Source organism: Juglans regia, chromosome 13, assembly GCF_001411555.2.
Source record: "Juglans regia cultivar Chandler chromosome 13, Walnut 2.0, whole genome shotgun sequence".
Classification (NCBI taxonomy): Eukaryota; Viridiplantae; Streptophyta; class Magnoliopsida; order Fagales; family Juglandaceae; genus Juglans; species Juglans regia.
In genome coordinates this window covers 27,590,796-27,611,256 of record NC_049913.1, presented here as the reverse complement: position 1 = coordinate 27,611,256, position 20,461 = coordinate 27,590,796, and the positions used below count along the sequence as shown (strand labels likewise).

Sequence of the window (20,461 nt, the reverse complement as noted above, 5' to 3'; positions counted from 1 at the left end):
CAAACAAATCAAGATTCAAAACGACGTAAATATCGACCACGCCGAGGACGAGCTTTGAGAAGAATGATTCTTGCATTTATCGACGCCAAAGTGCCTCTTCTGTCACTTCCATTTGGGTCGCATGACTTGATCTAGGAAATGCCTTTTTAATTGCATTGATTCACATCATAGGGGTTAAGATTTCCTGTCATAATTTGGCAATAAGAAAATGACTTTAATCATTAATGGAGAGCATACACAATAACATTAGTATTTATTTTGTCACAGGCTATAAAAAAGACAAGATTCTGTCCGGAATATAGGAACAAAATCGGTAAAAATCAAAAGGCAGCATATTACTGTTTTGTATGATTGCGACATAAAACAAATCAAGAACCGCTACTTTTCCGGGATTATTCTACCAGAGATTTATAACCAACAAGAGAACTACAAATGAAAAACACAAACATAGAAGATCTGAGGATCTTGATCTGATTACAAAAATATTAACAAACCTGAACCCAAGAACAATCACACTAGGCACCGAATACAAATATAGACTGAAAGAAAAAGAAAACGAAAAAGAAAAAACAATACACTACCTATACAACCACCAGACTGGCCACTCAGACAAAGAAAACCTGACAAAATGTTAGCCCAAAGTCAATTATCTCCCATTTGTTTTCTCTTTTTACCGATCCCTAAGCAGTGGAATTACAATCTACGTCAGCAGCACACTGATTTCTTCATCACATTCTTGTCCCTCGGATTTTCTTCTCTTTGCCAACTTCAGTGAATGTAGAGAGACGTGTCTGACCGTCAGCATGCCGATTACATATAGTCGATCACAAAAGACGGGGACATTTAGAAACACAAATAAAAAAAAAGAGCAAGGCCTATCCAGATTTACTGCAGGACTGCAATAAGGATTCCTTGTCATTGGGTGCTGCGTGTCAACCCCCCTCGTGTCACGTTTCTGCACAAGTTCAAGGACTCGATCAACTTATAATAAGTTCAACAAAGATAACAATCAGTGACCCATTATTTTAGGGTCATTGTCCTCTTATTACTGGGGGAAATAAAAGAGCTTTAGATTATTTTTATACATTAATAATTTTTTATACAAGCGTCTTTAACAAATAAGCCAATGCCACCAAACAGATCTGAACTATGTACTCAAAACAGGTAGAATTTCATAAAGTTGGAATAAAGCAATGCCAACCCCACGAAGCCATAGACTGAAAACTTTTGCACTGCCCTTGGATAAAGGATGTAAAAGGTCTGTGTCAATTCATACAGGAAAGGATTTACTGTAAGTTAAATTTATTCTCACAGTCGATCGATAATTTAGTGCCAGAAAATGCTATGCATATTATGCTACGAGTCATTAATCACTTTTGTACCCTCAACATATGCTCTTCCTTATAAATCATTGTCAAGCTTGTGTATATATGCCGTACATTTAACTAGTCATAGTATTGTTTTACTTAAAATTTTTAAGTAAATGTATTACCATATTATCACTAAAATGAACTTCTTAACCTAATTCTCTTTAAGAATTGAGCCTCTAGTTTTTTTTTTTTTTTTAACATGTAGCTGTGACTCAGTCTTTAAAACCACTGGATTCTTATATATATAAATACAACCATTATGACATTTGATGTCGGATATTAAATATGATATGTGAGTGTATTAAACTATCAAGCCACGATAATTCCTTAAAAATTGTTGACTACACAACGTTTTCAATTCATAGAATGCTAATTATAGGGGATCTTGTGCATACCTGTGGAGTGTGTACCTATCTGGACATGTTTATCCATGACATATGTGTCTGTTGTGCATGTGAGGAATGTATAACTACAAGGAATAAGGTGTATGGGTTAAGGGTAGGTAGGTACCCCATATGATAAGAATAATGGTAGGTAGTGTATAGGATCCCACATTGTGGAAGGAGAAGCTCTTACTCTTTATAAGGTTCCAATGAGACTTCAATTGTATCATTGACAAATCTTTTTGACTATGTGGTTTGGCCTTCCATTGAGGCATTACAAATGGTATCAGAGCCTATCCCAACCAGAAATGTGGATTTTGAGCCGTGCAACCTACGACGGAGGAGTGTAACGAGGATGTCGGAAATTTAAGAGGGAGAGATTGTAAGTGAACTGTACATGCCACATTATATTATAACCATATCACATCAGCCTTGTCAGCCAAGTGTGTATTTGAATTATGGCCGACGGACAAAAAAAAAAAAAGGCATTCTATCTTTTAAATTACTTGAGGACAACATGAACTTTTCAAATTTCAGGAACCAAAATCAAACATAGGCTAAACTCAAGGGAACAAAAATGTGCACTTTAAAATTAAGGCCCCATTATGAACTATGTACTAGTGCCTATTACATTGTGCTTAATAAAGTTTTAACTTATAAAAAAAAAAAAAATTAAGGCCCCATTAGAAAGAGTTGAATTATCTTAGTTTCTACATCAAATGCAACTGTCAACTGAGGTTGCTCAAGCTTCTGTCTTTTTATATTGTTTTTAGTCTAATTAACATGGTAAGTTTGTGTTAAGTTTCATTTAATGGAAATAATACTCAATTACAAATGAAAAATGTATTTAAAAGTGCAAATGAGAGTCCACACCTTACTGTGAATTTATGCGGACTAAAGCTTATGAATGTTTTCATAGGAGTAAACTTAAATTGAATACAATGAGCAACACTTGGGAAGGCATACCAACAGGACATTAAAATTTGAAAGGGTTTTGATATTAAGGCAAATCTTACTCATAATAGGTAAAACGTATATGCCCAGAATTGATTAAAATAAATTCAACTTGAGAATAGAAACAAAGGATGAAATTTGAAGATTTGGTGCACCACAAAAACCTCAAGATCAACATGCATAACTGATGTGGGAGCAAGCAATATATTGGCTGCTCATCTAACAATCAACAAACAACAGATGCATGTCACAGCATTGCAATGTGTAATTGATACAAATAATTTAGCAGGAGGATTGAGGTGAAAAAGATATAAAGTACCTTGCAGAAAGCAGCTGAGCACTGGTGACAGGGCCCTTTGCATTACCAAACCTCTTTGCCCGATTCTCATGTTCTTTTTCTACTCGCATGGCAGCTACCTCCTTTTCCATGGCAGCTACTTCTCTTCTCATCTTCTTTGCTTCGACTTCCATTGCCTTGGTCAGTGTCTCTACCTTCTTAGCTAACATCTGAAAAGCACCAACCAAAACTTAATATTAACCAGAGGCATTTATTATTTTTTGATCAGCTACCAAAGGCAATTATAATTATACAACCCTATAACAGTCGATATAAGAAATTAACCTCAATAGCATCATCCTTGTCTTTCAGGCTTTGATCTTTCTCATGGCCAGCTTTCCTCAAAATTATGACCTCTTTTTGCAGTAAATCATACAAAACCCCTGGGACACCATCCTCTGTATCCACCATCTGGAACTCATTTGGCTTCTCATCCAAACTTTCTTTCCAGTTACTATTTGCCTCACCATCCTTTGTTCCCTCACAAGATTGGTTGAATGAATGGCTGGGGCTTGTCCCATTTAAAATAATCTTACTCCTTTCCAAAGACCTTGAGCCACCATCAAATGATTTTGAAGTGCCTTTAGCATGCTTCAATACTGCATTGCTGCTAGAGGACAAAGAAGAGGATCTAAACTGAGAGGCTGGTGTTCTCTTTGATAAATAGCCATTGGAGGTTAATCTTGAGATGTTATCAGCTCCACCCAGGGACTGTCGACGAGAAGACCCATTGCTTATGCTTCGTCCCTCTGGTGTACTCCGAGGATTACTACTAGATGATCCTCTCAAACTCTCCTCTAGCACTTTTAGTCGTAAATGATATTTTTCCTAAATAAATAAAGAAAAAAACTCAATATTCACCAACAAAGAAAACAATGGCACAAATAAACAGCAATAACTATAAAAACCAGATTATTACTTTCAACTGTGCTTCAGACTTTGCCGTTCTCTCAGTTACAGCAAGCTTGTCCCGTAGTTGCTGCATTTCTCCCTGTAACAACATAATTTGGTAATAATTAGACGATGGAAAGTACAAAGAGGTGTTTCAAAGAAAGCATATCATAAGAGCTCAGTATCAAATCAGAAAGAAACAAAAGTCAACATTTACCTGCAAGAATCTTCGTTCTTCAAGCCATTGCTTCACAGGCATCACTTTGTCATTAGCATCCTTCCACTCATTTGCAACCACTACAGCCACTCTATTAGCAGTAACCTTTGCACGGGCCAGCTCCCGGTCAAGTGTTTTCCTTTCCTCCTGAGGAACAAAAATAAAACCCTCAGAATTTCAAGGAATGCATCTGCTAGAGGAAGATTATGGGTAAACATATGCAACTTCCAGCATTGAGCATTCTACTATGTTAGGCACATTACATTCATCTCCTGAACTTTTCTCTGATAATCCCTCACAGCATTTGCAGCCGCACCACCAGCAAGAACAGCCTCTTCCAACTCCCGAACAGTTTGAGTAAGCTTTTCAACTTCTGCAACCTTCTGTCTATGCATTTTGTCCAAGATTTTATTTTCTTCCTAGCACACCCAAGTAGAGATTAAAGTCCATTCTAATATTACACTTCCCAAGATCCTTGGGTAAAAAGAACAGCATACAAAATTTTATTTACCTGGCATATTTCTATCTGCTTCATTAGTTCCTGGTTTTTATTTTGGAGATCATCCACCAAAGACGCCTTTGCCAGGGCAACCTGAACTGTCCTCTCAGCTTCAATTAAAGCTGCTTCTTTTGATTTTGTAAGACGGTCTAATGCTTTGTTATCATCTTGAAGTTTTGCAATCTGTCAGAAATCAAGGTGACTAATCAATGGCAAAGCTCATATTACCTGTAATTGATTCACTTTTTTATTTTGTTCTTATAGTGATAGAAAAAAGAAAAATTTATAGTTCAATCTTTTTTCCTGGCGACATTTTAAAGTATCATTATAGTTTGTAACGACAGCACATGCCTCCTGTTTAGCAATCTTGAGCTCAGCCTCCAGAGGGGCAAGAATGGCTTCAATTGGAGGCATATCATCATCTTTTTGAGCAGCATGAACCCTTCGAAGAGTGGCTTCAGCAGCAAACTGAGCTGCCATGGAAGCCTTCTTCTCGTCGTTGATTTTCTTAATTTCAAGATTCTGCAAAACATTTGTTTTTGGTAGAATAAATAGAGCATCTTGAAACAGGAATCAAATCACCACAGCAATATAGAAAGAGGCTTTGAGCAATACTCTGCTTTCTAGAAGAGATTCTGTTAACTTCAGCTTCTCCTCAACCTTTGACAGTTCTTCAGTGAGCTACAGAGTGATCAAAATGCAAAGGAAAACAAAGTCAGTATTCATCTCAACAGAAAAAGGTAATAAAGACTAGAATGCCTGATCAAGTATATTATGTTTGTCGAAATTAAGAGAGTCCAATATTCTAGAAAATGTAAAACTAGAATACTTTCACTTGCCTCGAAAATGGTTCAATACAAAACATTCAACTCTATCAATACCAACAAGCAATCTAGAATTATCACAACCATAAAGCCAGCAAAAAACTCAGGGAAAGTGAAGTGAGATATTAGGCTGTTGGAAAAAAATAAGTCAAGTGACATGGGACGAAAAGAAAAGCACGATGAGCATTAGAAGAACAACGGACACATTATCTGCACTAAAAATTGAGGTTTTGGAAATTTCTTTTGCAGTTTTCTTTTCTACGAATGCCTTCTTATACAATTCCTGTGATCTGCATTTCCAAATAAAAGAAAAAAAACTAATTCGAAAATAAAATAACACCAATTTAATCAAACAAAAACCGAGATCCTCCATGGGCTTCAAACCCCTATTATAAGTGTTTCTTATCATTAAGAATCCATATAAATTGAAGATACATTGGCGTAATTTTTAATGCGCATGGGAAAGAGAACAACCACGAATGAACAAAAAAAAAATCTCATCTAACAATAAGAACGAGCAGAAAAAAACAAAAACAAAAACAAAAAAACCAAGATAATATGAGAAAAATAGAAATGACCTCTTCGACGGCCTTTTCTCTAAGTCGTTCAGATAACCTCAAAGCCTTGATCTCCGCCTGGGCCTCTCCCAACTCCCGGTCCTTGTCTGCACAATACCAACAAAAACACCAATAAAAGAAATACATCAACACGCATCTCTTCCAAATCAGCTTGAAACGCAGCGGATCGAGCCGCATTCCGCACCTCGGACTTCGTTCTCGAGCCGATTGAGCTCGACCTTGACCGGATCCGACCCGTGAAGCAGGTTAAAGAACTCGTCCGCGTCCAGGCTGGGCCTCACCGACGCCCTCCTCCGCGACGAGCTCTTACCATCCTTGAACGATCCCGACACCGTCAGCGGCGCCGGTGGAGTCGGAGCGTGCGTCGGCTCGGCACTGCCATTGCTCTCCTCCGGCGCCGCCGTCTCAGGAGCCACTGTTCCTCCTTCGTACACCTCCACCATAGCTGATCTGACCGATTCCACACTACCTACGTATCTCACATCAAAATGCACCTCGTTCTCAGGATCCAAAAGCTAGGGTTTCGAATCGGATGTATATATAAAATGATAGAGATGTATATTTACGTAGATGCAAGGACAGTGCTTGTGGGATTGAAAATGGTCACACAGAGAGAGAGCTTTTTTTGTATGTCTCTCTCTAAAGATACTGTGATTTAAATCTGACTGTGGCTCTGGTTACTGTTTCTCGCTCTAGGAGTGTGTCAGTACACTTGAGAGAGACAGAGGGACGCTTTGCTGTTAATCGGAGTAGCGCATTTAGTTAGGGGAGTTTTAACTTTAACCCGGATCCGATGGCTCTGGGAAATAAATAAATTTAATTTGAAAACTCCGCTACTATAGATTAGATCAGTCTCAAGTCTCAAAATAGTCAAAGCGAAATCAAGATTTAGCTTAATATGATATAAATTTATCTTTATCAATTTTGTCAAATTTTTTTATTAGATTGTTTATTTATTCATTATATAATAATAAAATAATATTTTTTTAATTTTTTAATTATTTAATTTTATCATATTTTATCATTTTATCGATTATATATTAATTAGTAATTATATTCTAATTAAATTATTAGTTAAAAAATCACATTTTCAATAATCTTTTAATGCTAATAACTACAATTATTTAATTAAACCCATCTAAAATTAGAGAAAAAAATATGAGATAGTTTTATGAGAAAATATTAAAAGATGTGTTCCAAAAAATAAACTTAATACTTACTCCATCTACAGTTACAAGTAAATTTGACTCTAAAACTTGGTTCAAATCACTTTGCCTAATTCAATGCAGTCGATTTTTCATCTTCAAGCAATTACATAGGGAGTGAAAATCCCAAAATTCAATTTCAAATCAAATTGTGTTTCGATTTCCTTTCAATTCCGTTTCTATTTTGATAAAATAAAATTAGAGTGGGATTTTAATTTTTCAGTCGAAGTCAAAGGTGTCATTGGGTTGACTCTAACTCCGACTCCCATTTCACCCTTCGAATCTGATTTCGATATTGTACATATATTATAAAAATATATATTTATTTATATATTTATCATATATACTAGTATATTTATATAGCTATATAAGTAAAACTTATATAATTAAATTCAATAATATACTAGTATGAACTAACTATTATGAAAGAATGTACTTATACTATAATATAAATAAACTAATAATAATTTAATATATATATGTAAACATCATAGTATTATTACCATATATAATCAAGTATAGAAATAAGTTAAACACTAGTATTGAAATAAGCTTAGTATAATTAGTTAATAATATGTAATATTAATGTACTAAAGTATAATAACATACAATTAGACACTCTAGGATAAGTCTTGTATAGAAATAAATTAGACACTAAAATAGAAATAACTAATAAGTATAGTATAATTATATGTTATTAAATTATAATAACATGTAATTAGACACTAGAATTAAGTCTAATGTAGAAATAAGTTATAAATAAGTTAGACACCAGTATAATATAATAACATGTAATAGCATAGTATAATAACATGTAATTAGACACTATAATATAAGTTTAGTATAGAAATAAGCTAGACATTAATATAGAAATAAGTCTAATATAATAAGTTAATAACACATAATGATATAGTATAATATCATGTAATTAGACATTAAAAATAATATGTAATACCATAGTATGATAACATATAATTAGACATTATAGTATAAGTCCAATATAAAAATAAGTTAGATATTATTATAGAAATAAATTAACAATGAATGATTTAGTTTTAATTTTTAATTTTTAGAAAAACTAAAATTTGAAAGTCCACAAAAAATCAATTTTTTTAAAAAAAATTGGCCAAAATATAAAACTAAAAAAGTCCAAATCTGATTCCGCTCCAACAAATCGGAGATGGAAATCTGACTCTGACTATTTCAGTGCTCACCCCGATAATTATGCATTTATGATGAAACTAAGGTCAATTTTATGTTAATTTGCCTTGAATATTTAAATTATAATTTTACCATTTAAAATTAAGATTTTAAGACAATGCTAACGTTAGCAACTAGTAATGATGCTTTACGAAAAGACTTTATAATATTATTTATTAAAAAATAATCTGATCTTTTTTCATGTTAGTATTTATTTAGAAGAATTTTGTCCGACTATAATCTTATTTTAATCGAGTTTTTAATTGAATATGTGTCAAGATATTGCGTTATGCTTATTGGATTCATTACCAAATTGATTTTCTCATGATTCTAAATGCGAGCATATATATAATTAATATTATTTATATTTAAATTAATTCAATCTGTTAATATTAAACAAGTTGAAAGGAGTTGAAATAATATTTTCTCAAGTCCAGCTTAGTAAATGAGATATTTTATAAATAAGTGATGTTTAGGTTAAAAAGCTTGGCTCATTTAATGAAACGATATAGATTATAATTGAATCATATAATCATATATCTTTGGTTGGAAGAAGTACAAATCCAATCCCACCCATGAAAGAGTATAAGAATAAATGAGATAAGATGATTTTAAATGAAAGATAAAAGTTGAAAAAATATTGTTAGAATATTATTTTTTAATATTATTATTGTTTTGAAATTTAAAAAAGTTGAATTCAGATTTAAAAAAATTGAATTATTTATTATATTTTGTATGAAAATTTTAAAAAAATTATAACGATAAAATAAGATAAGATGAGATGAAATAAAACATGAATTCAAAAAGGTCGAAATCCGAGAGCCAACTATCAAGCTTTAAATCGGGCTCCATTTGTTTTGCAAGTAAGTGAGCAAAAGGGATTGGGATGTTTGTTTGTCCTTAAATGAAAGAATGAAATATAAAATAGTCAATCCTTAATGCAGTTATTAAGTTCCTTGGAGGTTGCAAGTTGCAACTAGCATTTATAACAGTTGGTACATATGTATTTGTCAAACTAACAATTAGGGGTGGGAAGCCGCTCCCGTTGCCCCACTCCGCTTACGCCTTGCTCTGTAGCTAGGCCCTCTAGCGGGGGCGGGGAGGGCCCAACCCCGCCCTGCCTCTATTTTTATATATATATTATTAAATATATATTTATATTTTAAAATTATGTATATATAAATATATATTATAATTTGTTAGACTTGTTCATAAAATATGTATTAACAAATTTAAAAATTACATAGTTTAAAAATTAATACACTACAATTTACACAAAATATGCATTGAAAAATTTAAAAACTACATAGTTTAAAAATTAATACACTACAATTTAAACAAAATATGTACTAACAAATTTAAAAATTACATAATTTTTAAATTATAGTCATATTTACAAAATTTAAATTTATAATTTAGATCTAAAAATATATTTTTAATTACTTTTGCACTTATAAATAATTTTTAAATAAAATAAAAGTAGTATTTTTTTAAAGTGAAAAGAGGCAGGGCGGATTGGAAATCTGCACCACAGCCCGCCCATCGGGGCGGGGGACGAGGGTGAAAACCCCACCCCCCGCCCCATGCGGGGTGGGGTGCGGGGAAGGGGGACAGGGGCACCCCTACTAACAATACGATAGTACATACGCTGCTTTTTAAATTTTATGAAATATTTAATTTTATATACATTTATTGTTGTGGGAATGTACTATAATATTAGTATTTGATTATTTAATATTTCAAATTATTAAATTTTTTTGTTAATATGTAATATTATTTTATGAAACTATTAACTTTCTTATATATTATTAGTTTAGATATTGATCATAAAATATTTTAACATGAATCCAGTTGTAATTATAAATAATTTATATAGTTATTCTTGTATTATATATGTAATTATATTAATTGTATTAAAAAATAAATATACAGATCGGCTTAACCTATTTATATGAAACTAGTTAAATGTGTTGAAATGAGTTAACCAATAAAATTTAATTATTAAATGGGTTATGTGGGTCGGGTCGTATCACGCATTAGTTATATGGATTGTGTTAGGTTTTAAAGTTCTAATCGTTAAATTAAACTGGTAGTGTTCAGGTTGACTCATATAGTTTACTACTCATGAGTTAACACGATACGAATGCGACCAGTGAACACGAATTGCCACCCCTACTTATGAAAATAAACGTGCTTTGACAACTTGTCATAGCATTTGGATATTATTATTTATAGACACATTACATTTAAGTTAGGATATATACAAGGAAACTTTACATACAAGGTTTAGAACAAATAAGGTATGTACAAATGAATTCCTAGAATAGAGTCAATCAACATCTGTAATTGTGGAGATGTCAATCGTGGAATCTATAATTATGGAGTTGTTGACGTTAGACAGCTCAACATTAGGGTTGCTTTACCCCCCCCCCCCCCCCTAGCAAGCGAATGAGGAGATCACACACCATGAGTTTGTCACGCAACATTTGGAATCGAGCAGACGACAGTCCTTTGGTGAAAAGATCACCAATCTGATCTATGGTGAAAATATAGCAAAGTTTCACATCGCCATTAACAACTTCTTCACGGATAAAATGAAAATCAACTTCTATATGTTTCGTACGAGCATGATAAGCGAGATTAGCTGCAAGAGCAAGAGCACTCTGGTTATCATACCACACAGTGGGAGGAGAAAACAATGGGATGTGAAGATCTTTTAGTAACATCTGTATCCAGTATAATTCAGCCACCACCATTGCAAGTGTTCGATATTCAGACTCAGTACTAGACCGAGAGACTACACTTTGTTCTTAGCACACCAAGACATAAGACATAGACCAAAAAATATATTGTATCGTGTATTTGATTGCCGGTCTGTGGCATCTCTAGCCCAATCTACGTCGCAATAAGCCGTGAGTCCTAGTATCCCTTTGTTGAAATAGAGACCATGATCAATTGTGCCTTTGAGGTACCTTAGAACTCTCTTGGCTGATTTCCAGTGAATCTCAGTGGGAGCATGAAGGTGTTGGCAAAGTTGATTGATCGAATATGCAATTTCTGATTGGGTCAACGTGTAGTATTGTAGGGCGCCCACAACTTGCCTGTAGGAAGTCACATCTTCAGCACGTTCCCCATGGCCAGTTGAAAGTTTTTGACTAGAGACACACGAGGCAGGATATGATTTAGCGCCAACCATACGGAAATGATGAAGTACATCCATAATATATTTACTCTACCGTAGGTGAAGTCCATGAGCATCATGGGAAGCTTCTATCCCCAGGAAGTAATCAAGGTTGACGAGAGACTTAAAAGTAAATTCTTGCTGGAAATGAGAAGTGAGTGTCTGAATGAATGATAAACAAGATCCTATAATGATAAAATCATCAACGTAAACAAGCACAAAGACATGAATATCTTCATGATGATATGTAAATAATGAAGTATTAATAGATGAGCCAACGAAACCAAAGTCAAGTAGACTAGTGGAAAGTCAAAGAAACCATGCTCGCGGCGCTTACTTAAGGTCATAAAGGGCCTTTTTTAGCTTGCAAACATGTTGCGAAAAGTGGGGATCGACAAAACCTATAGGCTATTCGATAAAGACTTGTTCTTCAAGACTGTCATGCAAGAAAGCATTGGAGACATCATATGGTAGGATGGGCCAACTATACTGAACCTAAAGAGCAAGTACAATTTGGATAGTTGTTGGCTTAATAACAGGGCTGGAAGTCTCCGTAAAATCAACTCCATCAATTTGTTGGAACCCTTTTACAACGAGGCGAGCTTTATACAGATCAAGACTCCCACCTAATTTTTGTTTGACTTTGTACACCCACTTGGTCCGAATAACATTGTGATTAGATGGTCGTGGAACTAAGTCCCATGTTGCATTTGCAAGAAGTGCATCATATTCCTGTTGCATAACTTCCTACCATTCAAGAAATAGCTTGTGAAAAGGTGACATGCGTAACAATATTAAGCATACTGGTAAATGCACATAGGGGATGCTTGGAGGTATAAAACATTTTGAAGTCAGGATCTTGCCTGGGCCAAGTGGAGCCAGTGCGAGATCGAGTGACCATATGGTGTTGAGGAGGATTTTTTTGTGGGATATGTTCGGTGTTGGTAGCATTGGATGGAGGGATATCAATAGGAGAAGTGTATGTTGCTTCGAGTGACATGGGTGGCAAGTCAATATCAGGTGACACAGATGGCAGGTTGATATCGACATCTATATGGAGCTCATTATCAAGAGTTGGTCCAGGGAGTGACTCATCAGCACTTGGGACTAAAAGGGTGTGAGATTAGGGACCATATGTGTCATGGAGTCGTTCGATTCTACAGGAGTGTTGGAGTGCCAAGTTTTTGCTGGAAATAGGTGCTCATCGAAAGCCACATTCCGAGAGATGTAGGTTTTCTTTGAGATAAAATCAAAGCAACGATAATCATGATGGTCAGAGGAATAGCCTAGAAACACACATTGCTTGCTACGAAAGGCTAGTTTGTGCGATGTATAAGGCCTTAGTAAGGGGTAACATGTACAATCGAAAGTTCTTAGGAATGAGTAGTCTGGCTTTTGATCAAACAATTTTGAAAATTTAGATTTGACAAGGTTGGTGTGAGAGTTCGGTTTACGAGATATATAGCTGTCATGAAGGCATTAATCCAGAATTTCGTAGGTAAATGCGACTGTGCTAACAAAGAAAGTCCTATTTCCATGACATGTCTATGTTTCCTCTCAGCTATACTGTTTTATTGTGAGGTGTAAGGGCATGAGAGACGTTGATGAATGCCACATGTTCGTAGGAATTCTTGAAATTGATGTGAAAGATACTCATCACCATTGTCACTTTGTAATTGTTTGATCTTAGTAGAAAATTGGTTTTCAACAAGAGACTTAAAGTGCATAAAACACGAGAAAACTTCTGATTTATTTTTGATAGGGTACAACCAGGTAAATCTCGAAAAGTCATCTATGAAAAGCACATAATAGCGATGACCTTCATTTGATGTTATTGGTGACACCCATACATCCGAATGCACAAGATCTAAAGGAGAAGAAGAAATTCGAGAGGATTCACCAAACTGTAATTGCTTGGCCTTTCCCATAAGGCAAGGTTCACACACATGATCTAAGTTAGATGGTCCTGAAGTAGGTAATACATAAGTTTTTATGATACTTCGGGTGGCTTGCAAGGAAGGATGTCCGAGCCTTGCATGCCAAACATCTAAAGTTGTGCGAACACCTAGGAGAGCAACATGAGTACGAAATTTATCGATGAAATGACAATCAACTTGGATGGGATATAACCCTCCTTCACTCCGTCCTGTTAGCAACGCTCGGCTCGTGAGGGTGTCCTTTACATAAAAGTGAGAATTAGAGAGTACAAAGTAGCAAGCATTGTCAAGACAAAATTTATTAATGGACAAGAGGTTGACAACAGCTTATGGGCAGTGTAGAATACATTTAAGGTGAAGGGTTGAGCCAGGTGCATGTACTGTGAGTTTAGCAATATGTGAAATATGTAAGCCATTACCGTTTCCCACAGCTACTTTATCACCTCTATTGTGTGGTTCAGCCAGGTGAAGATTGGAGAGATCCCCAGTCACATGTTGATTAGCGCCACTGTCAATGGGCCAGGTATTATCCTCATGGGAGGGAGTTGGAGTGTGCAACCATGGCGGCCACTTGTTGTGGTGGATGTCTCCCTTGATGGTTGTAATCGTATCGGTGAAAATAATCAAGAGCCATATGATTCCTTTTCTTGTAGATTTGGCAAGCATAAGGATCAAAATCATCATCATTTGACCAAGTTGGGACATGACCATTGTGTTGAGGAGGATTTGCTGGACGATTTTGAGGTGGAGGTGCACTAAAGTGAGGTTTCCATGTTTTATTGTTATTTTTAGGCATTTTTTCCTCCCCCAAACTTGTTAGCAGTCATAGCAAAATTTTGATGATCGCCTTGGAAGTTTTTTTGTTGAGTCTCAAGCTCAAAGGCAAAAAGTTTAGATTGAAAATTAGTTAGAGATAGTAACCTTTCTCGCTGTGCGAAGTAACAATTAGAGATGAATGGTGTGTAGGCATTGTTGAGTCCTCCAAGGATGTGGGAGATGAGATCCTCCTCGGTTACAGGCTTCCCAATGGCTGCTAGTTGATCGGCAAGAGTTTTAGCTCCTTCAACAAATTCAGGGTAGCTTTTGCCACCTTGATGCAAGCCTTATAGTTGTCGTTTTAGTTGATTTACATTTGAGACTAAGGATGACGCAAATTGATTTGCTAGTGTCACCCATGCTTCTTTAGCAATTTTAATTCCGTACACCATTGACAACACTTTTTCTGAGAGTGTAGATTTCATACAAACCAGAACAAACTGGTTTTTCTGATTCCATAGTGTAAAACCAGAGTTGGTATTTCGACATTCTTGTCCTAGCTCAGCAGGCAAGAATTCTTCTGGGCACGGTTCCTTTCCATCCACGAAACCCTGAAGGCCATGAATACTGAGGGTTCCTTCAACTTGGGAAGACCATTTTAGATAGGTTGAGGGACCATCAAGTTTCATTGAAACATATTGAATCATATTGTTTGGTGGGACAAAGGAGGTGGCAGAAGATGACATCGTGGAGCAAGATTGGGCGTTTGCCAATCAAGCTCGGGTACCATGAAAATAAACGTGCTTTGACAACTTGTCATAGCATTTGGATATTATTATTTATAGAAACATTACATTTATGTTAGGATATACACAAGGAAACTTTACATATAAGGCTTAGAACAAATAAGGTATGTACAAATGAATTCCTAGAATAGAGTCAATCAGCATATGTAATTGTGGAGACGTCTATTGTGGAGTTTGTAATTGTGGAGTTGTTGACGTTAGACAGCTCGACATTAGTTGGTTGCTTTACAGAATGCTCATTCATGGCTTGCTTGATGACTTAAACAAAATGAAACAAGTATTTACACATTTCGCACTGTGGACCACCTCCATGGGTCTTGGGTGTAAATCCATTATAAATAGAAGTTAATACATATTCTCCATCCTCGCCAAACTCTCTACAAGTACTCTCTTGGAGTTATCTCGGAAGATTGATCAAGGAGTTAGTACTTCTCCTTCTCACCCAGTTCAATTGCACCACCAACGACAACACCCTTCACTACAACCTAGCCCTCAATGTCTCTGTTATGAACCCCAACTAGAGGATCTATATTTATTATGACCGCATTGAGGCCAACGCCTACTACCAAGATCAGCGCTTCAACATCGAGACTTTGATGCCATTTTACCAAGGACACAAGAATACGACCATTCTCGGCCCGGTGTTTCAAGGCCAGCAATTGCTTACGCTCGACAATGACAAGGTCTCCAAGTTCGATTCGGAAAAGACTGATGGGACTTTCATTATCTCTTTGAGGCTAAATCTTCGGATTAGAGCCAACCTGTGTTGGATCAAGATTGGGCCTTTAAGCCCAAGATCAAGTATGGCTTGAAGTTCCTCTTGAGTCTAATGGGACTTTATCAGCAGCTGCTTTTGAGATGATGAAATGTGATTAATGCGGCGTGACTCCTTGACTCATTTTACCATACAGACGTTTCTTGTTAAGTCTCTCCATGCCTGCTAGCAGGAGATTGAAGGCTTCTTGTATCTCCCGCCCGCCTGCCTGAGCAAGTTCTCGAGGGTTGGGTGTCATCGGGGGTGTCAGGGCGGCGAGTCTCATCTGTCTCTACTGTCCATTTTTCTCACGCGTGGGTTACTTCATAAGCGGGTTTTGTTTATGGGCCGAATACTCTGTAGAGGCCCACTGACTCTTTTTAGAAGAGGGTCGTTGGGCTTGACCAGACTCTCTAACTCACTCCCCCAAAGATCCCTCATCGGTTTGCTATATGGGCTAGTATGAGGGAAAAACCCCCATACAAGGTACATACATAGATTAAAGTCTATCTTTATCATAATTATATTTTGTTGGATTACCGAATACCTTGCGGAAGGGGAACCTACCCTGTATCAACCATATAGCTAGCCAATTAGAGTCTTTTTTTTTTTTTTTTAGAAATAGACTTTATTTCATTCAATGAAACCAAAGTTACAACTGTGACTTATCAATATAAGAAAAATTTGGACTACAAGCCAAACTACACATCTGCTCTGGGGAACCGCCGCACGCAAATTTCTTTGTAGTGGATATTGGCTTAATTTCTATAAAACTCTCTCCTAATATAGAAGAGTGCTCTGTAAAAAAGAACTAAATGTCACATTTTCCAAGGAAGAGAAGCACTAGCGCTATGGACACCAAGTCCACTTACTAAAAACAAAAGTACAAAAACACATTAAAAACTACATAAAACTCATAAAACTACATATAGGAACTAGGGCTTCATCTCATTCTCTGCTCGCCGCCCCCTTCTGGCTTCTACTATCTTTATTCTTTTTCTTTTCCTTTTAATATCTTCTTCTTCTCCTTCCTACGCCGCTCTCTCCCTAGCTTGTCCCTTTCTCTATTACTGCCGCCCACCACAAGCATCGGCATGAACCTAGGCGTTCCCACCGCAAGCCTTGGCTTCCTTAGCCCAGACGGCACGAGCACCCAGCTCGCACGGACACTAGCCTCCATTGTGCAGAAGACCCCTCCTATGCACGAGCTCCGCCGCACGACACCGGCCATAACAACGATCGCCCCTCTCGACCAGCTCTTGCCCTAGCTACATCCATTCTAGGCTTTCAAACTGACATTTCTGCTCCACCACCCCTCTCCTCTCTCTCTCTCTCTCTCTCTCTCTCTCTCTCTCTCACATTAAATTTTTTATTTTATTTTCTACCTCCAGCTATACCCGTGACCCCCTCCCTTTACTGTTTTTCTTCTTCCTCAAGAACACCTGCCAGCTAATGGCCATTGCACCAGGCATCACTCATCATGAGCCCGACCATCACACAGCCTTCCGATTGCCATCGCATAGCCACCCATCGATGACCATCACGGCCACCCAAGCGGCTCTAGCCGGTTGCATCCATCATGAGCACTAGCGTCCATCGTATAGAGCATGACCATCACAGCCATCGCGCATTGCACGAGCACCATCGCGCCAAACCCGACTGGCACATCCAAAAACCTTCAAACAAAATACATTAGGCAACACTTCCAAACTCAGAGGATTTGTGAGTTTGTGATGAAGAACAGAGGCGAAAAGAATTGTTGACAATGGATCACCTCCTTTATTAGACCTAATAAAAACACAGAAAAGAGAATAAAACATAAACTAAAAACTGGAAAAACCGGAAGGGAGTGAGGGGGCAGGAGCCAAGCTTCCACCCCCTCAAGCTCGTTGATGCTTGGAAACGTTTTTTTTTATAGAGAGAAGGTGGAGGTTTTCTCTAGACCAGATTACCCACTCGACTAGTCCTATCTGTTTAGACTTTATAAGAGATTCATCCCACCAAAATATTAGGCTCACAATCGTTAGATTTTGGACAATAATAATAAATTAATTATTATTATTATAGATTTAGGACAGTGTCGCGGTTTGAGTTTATTAGACATAGGAACTTCCATTAATTTTTTTTTTCATCTATCAATGTTTACGAGAAACATATAATATCTAGTCTAATTAAATATTGGCACATGTTTATTTAGTTTCATCCTAAAATGATTTAATTAAATATATATTTCTTAATTTAGAAATATATTCTTATTAAAAAATCTGATTTTTTTTTATATTTATGAAAAACTTAAAATTGAGAAAAAAAAAATGTTTCAAATCACCTAAGACGGTTACCACTTAGTGGCCACCCTTTGGTTGCCAAATCTCGACACCATGTGAGTGGCTGACTGAGAAATGGCCACCTGCACGGCAGCCAAGTTCTAGCAACCTTCTAGTGCCCAACCGCTAACGACTTGTGATTGGGGTGGCAGCTGATATGTTTATTTGAACATTTTTTTTTTTAAACTTTTAGCTTTTCAAAAATATAAAAAATTATTTTTTACAAAACTATGATTACAAGTCTGAATATTCGTCTATAAAATACTATTAAATGAATAAATTATAGGGTGGCTTTACAATCACCACCACCTCTCTAGCTCTCGTTAGGAGTTACTATTAGTTATAGAATATATATATATATATTGACTTTTTCATACATGTATTTTTAAATATTTAAAAAAAATAAAAAAAATTATAATATTATTAAAAAATACTTCCTTAATTATTAAATAAAAAAAAATTATAAATTCCAACAGAAGCTATCGATGATAGCCCAACGAGAAGAGTATCATTTCCCTAGATTATAGGAATCCTTTAAAAATGGGGATGTTCTCATATGCATTCAAGAATTCCGGTAACTATATTTGGTCTATTTTTACTATTCCACTACCCATTAGGAGTTTAATTTCAGTAATCTCTCAGATCTATATTCTTTTATTATTTAGGTGTTTGAAAACACGTGGATGCCTCGCCAGGATTTGAACACGAGGCATCAAAGGCTTGGTGTAATATTCAATTCAACATCGAGAATTGACAGCAAAACCAACATAAATGGTAAGTGCATGGGGTTTCCTTTTAAAGACAAATTGGTGGGGGCTTGGATTTGGTCGGTCGGGTAAGGAAGGTTTAATATTTTAAACGAATACCTCAATGTCAATGCTCACTTTTTTCCTAGTTTAGTGGATCGGCTCGAAAATTACCACAGTTGCCATTACCTTCCTACAATTAGTAGTTTAATCGAACTTTATCACCTCTTGCATGGTAGGTCTTAACATTGAGATGGATTAAATCATATATATAAAATCAAACTGATTCATCCAAAAATGAAGTTTAATCTAACCAGATAAAAAAAAAAATTGCGAGTATTAGAAAAATTACAATTTACGGCAAATCATTGCCACTTATTTTTCGAAGTGGTATGGAAAACTACCGAAAGAATTACTCAAAGACAAAACACCCAAAGAATTTAGCGGAGTTTTGATTTGGCAATAGAGGTTGATACCATCACTCATAGTGGGTTTGTTATTGTTAAATACCCAACCATTGATCTAAAAGTCCTAAAACAACTGGATACAAATTTAATTAAACATTTAACTCCAAGATCATAACATTTCAACATGCTTCCGAATTTGATGTCCATGGTATCCCAATCAATCGACACTGACCTGATGCTAGCCCTTTTCCTTTTGAGAGTTTCATTCATCTATCAGTATCCAATGACTTAACACCATGCACATGCATAGTATCAAGACATTTTAATCCAGCCTATAGGTCGCCTCTTCGTGACTTGAACTTGTGATGTGGTCTATATTCTGATACCAATTGTTAAAAATCTAATAATTGATCCAAAAATCCTATAACTATTGGATACTAATTTAGTTAAACTTTTAACCCTTGTACCATAATTTTGTTTAATGGGCACCCGAAGAGGTTCCAAACCTAAATGAAAATTCGGTACAATATGGGTTTTATAACAAATAAGAACTCATAAGAAAGGACTTGTTTTTATTTTTTAAGAAGAAAATAGAAAGGTTTCTTGTAGCAAGTTGGCATGATAAGAATTTGGTTTCTGGTAGCAAGTTGGCATAATAAGTGTAGGGGTTAAGTCAGCAGCCTATAATTTAGATTGAAAATAAAGTCTAAGTTAAGAGATAAGACTAAGAAGAGATAAGGAAAGACACTTAGAATCCTAAAAGGAATGAGACTCAACTCCTAAAAGGAAAGAGACTTAGACTTCTAAAAGAAAAAAAGTTTTACAAGGGAAGTTTGACTCAATCCCTCCAAAGAAATAAACCTTTATACAAGGAGCAGATCCTCCACAAATCTAACAAGAACTCTCCACAGACTCTACACAGGCTCTCAACAGAAACTCCATATGCCCAAGCTCACCACAACTTCTCTACGCTTAGATTAAATTCATCTATTGTATTGTGAGATATGTGAGACCATTAGAGAATGTAAAATCACGGATCATAGTGGATTTCGCCCCCAAACAACCTGTGTACGTAGATATTATGCTGAATCA

At 36.0% G+C, this 20,461-nt stretch overlaps 1 protein-coding gene across 1 annotated transcript; it reads right to left on the bottom strand.

Annotated features, from left to right (window-relative positions):
- Positions 1 to 270: 270 nt before the first annotated feature.
- LOC109003989 (microtubule-associated protein 70-1-like) lies at positions 271 to 6,796 on the bottom strand. Its single transcript, XM_018982338.2, has 11 exons — positions 6,238 to 6,796; positions 6,054 to 6,139; positions 5,267 to 5,332; positions 5,003 to 5,173; positions 4,664 to 4,834; positions 4,416 to 4,571; positions 4,153 to 4,299; positions 3,964 to 4,035; positions 3,330 to 3,872; positions 3,027 to 3,214; positions 271 to 955 (listed from the first exon to the last, which is right to left on the bottom strand). The coding sequence occupies exons 1-11, from the start codon at positions 6,494 to 6,496 to the stop codon at positions 916 to 918; spliced, it is 1,899 nt and encodes a 632-aa protein (XP_018837883.1). The 5' UTR covers positions 6,497 to 6,796; the 3' UTR covers positions 271 to 915.
- Positions 6,797 to 20,461: the final 13,665 nt, after the last annotated feature.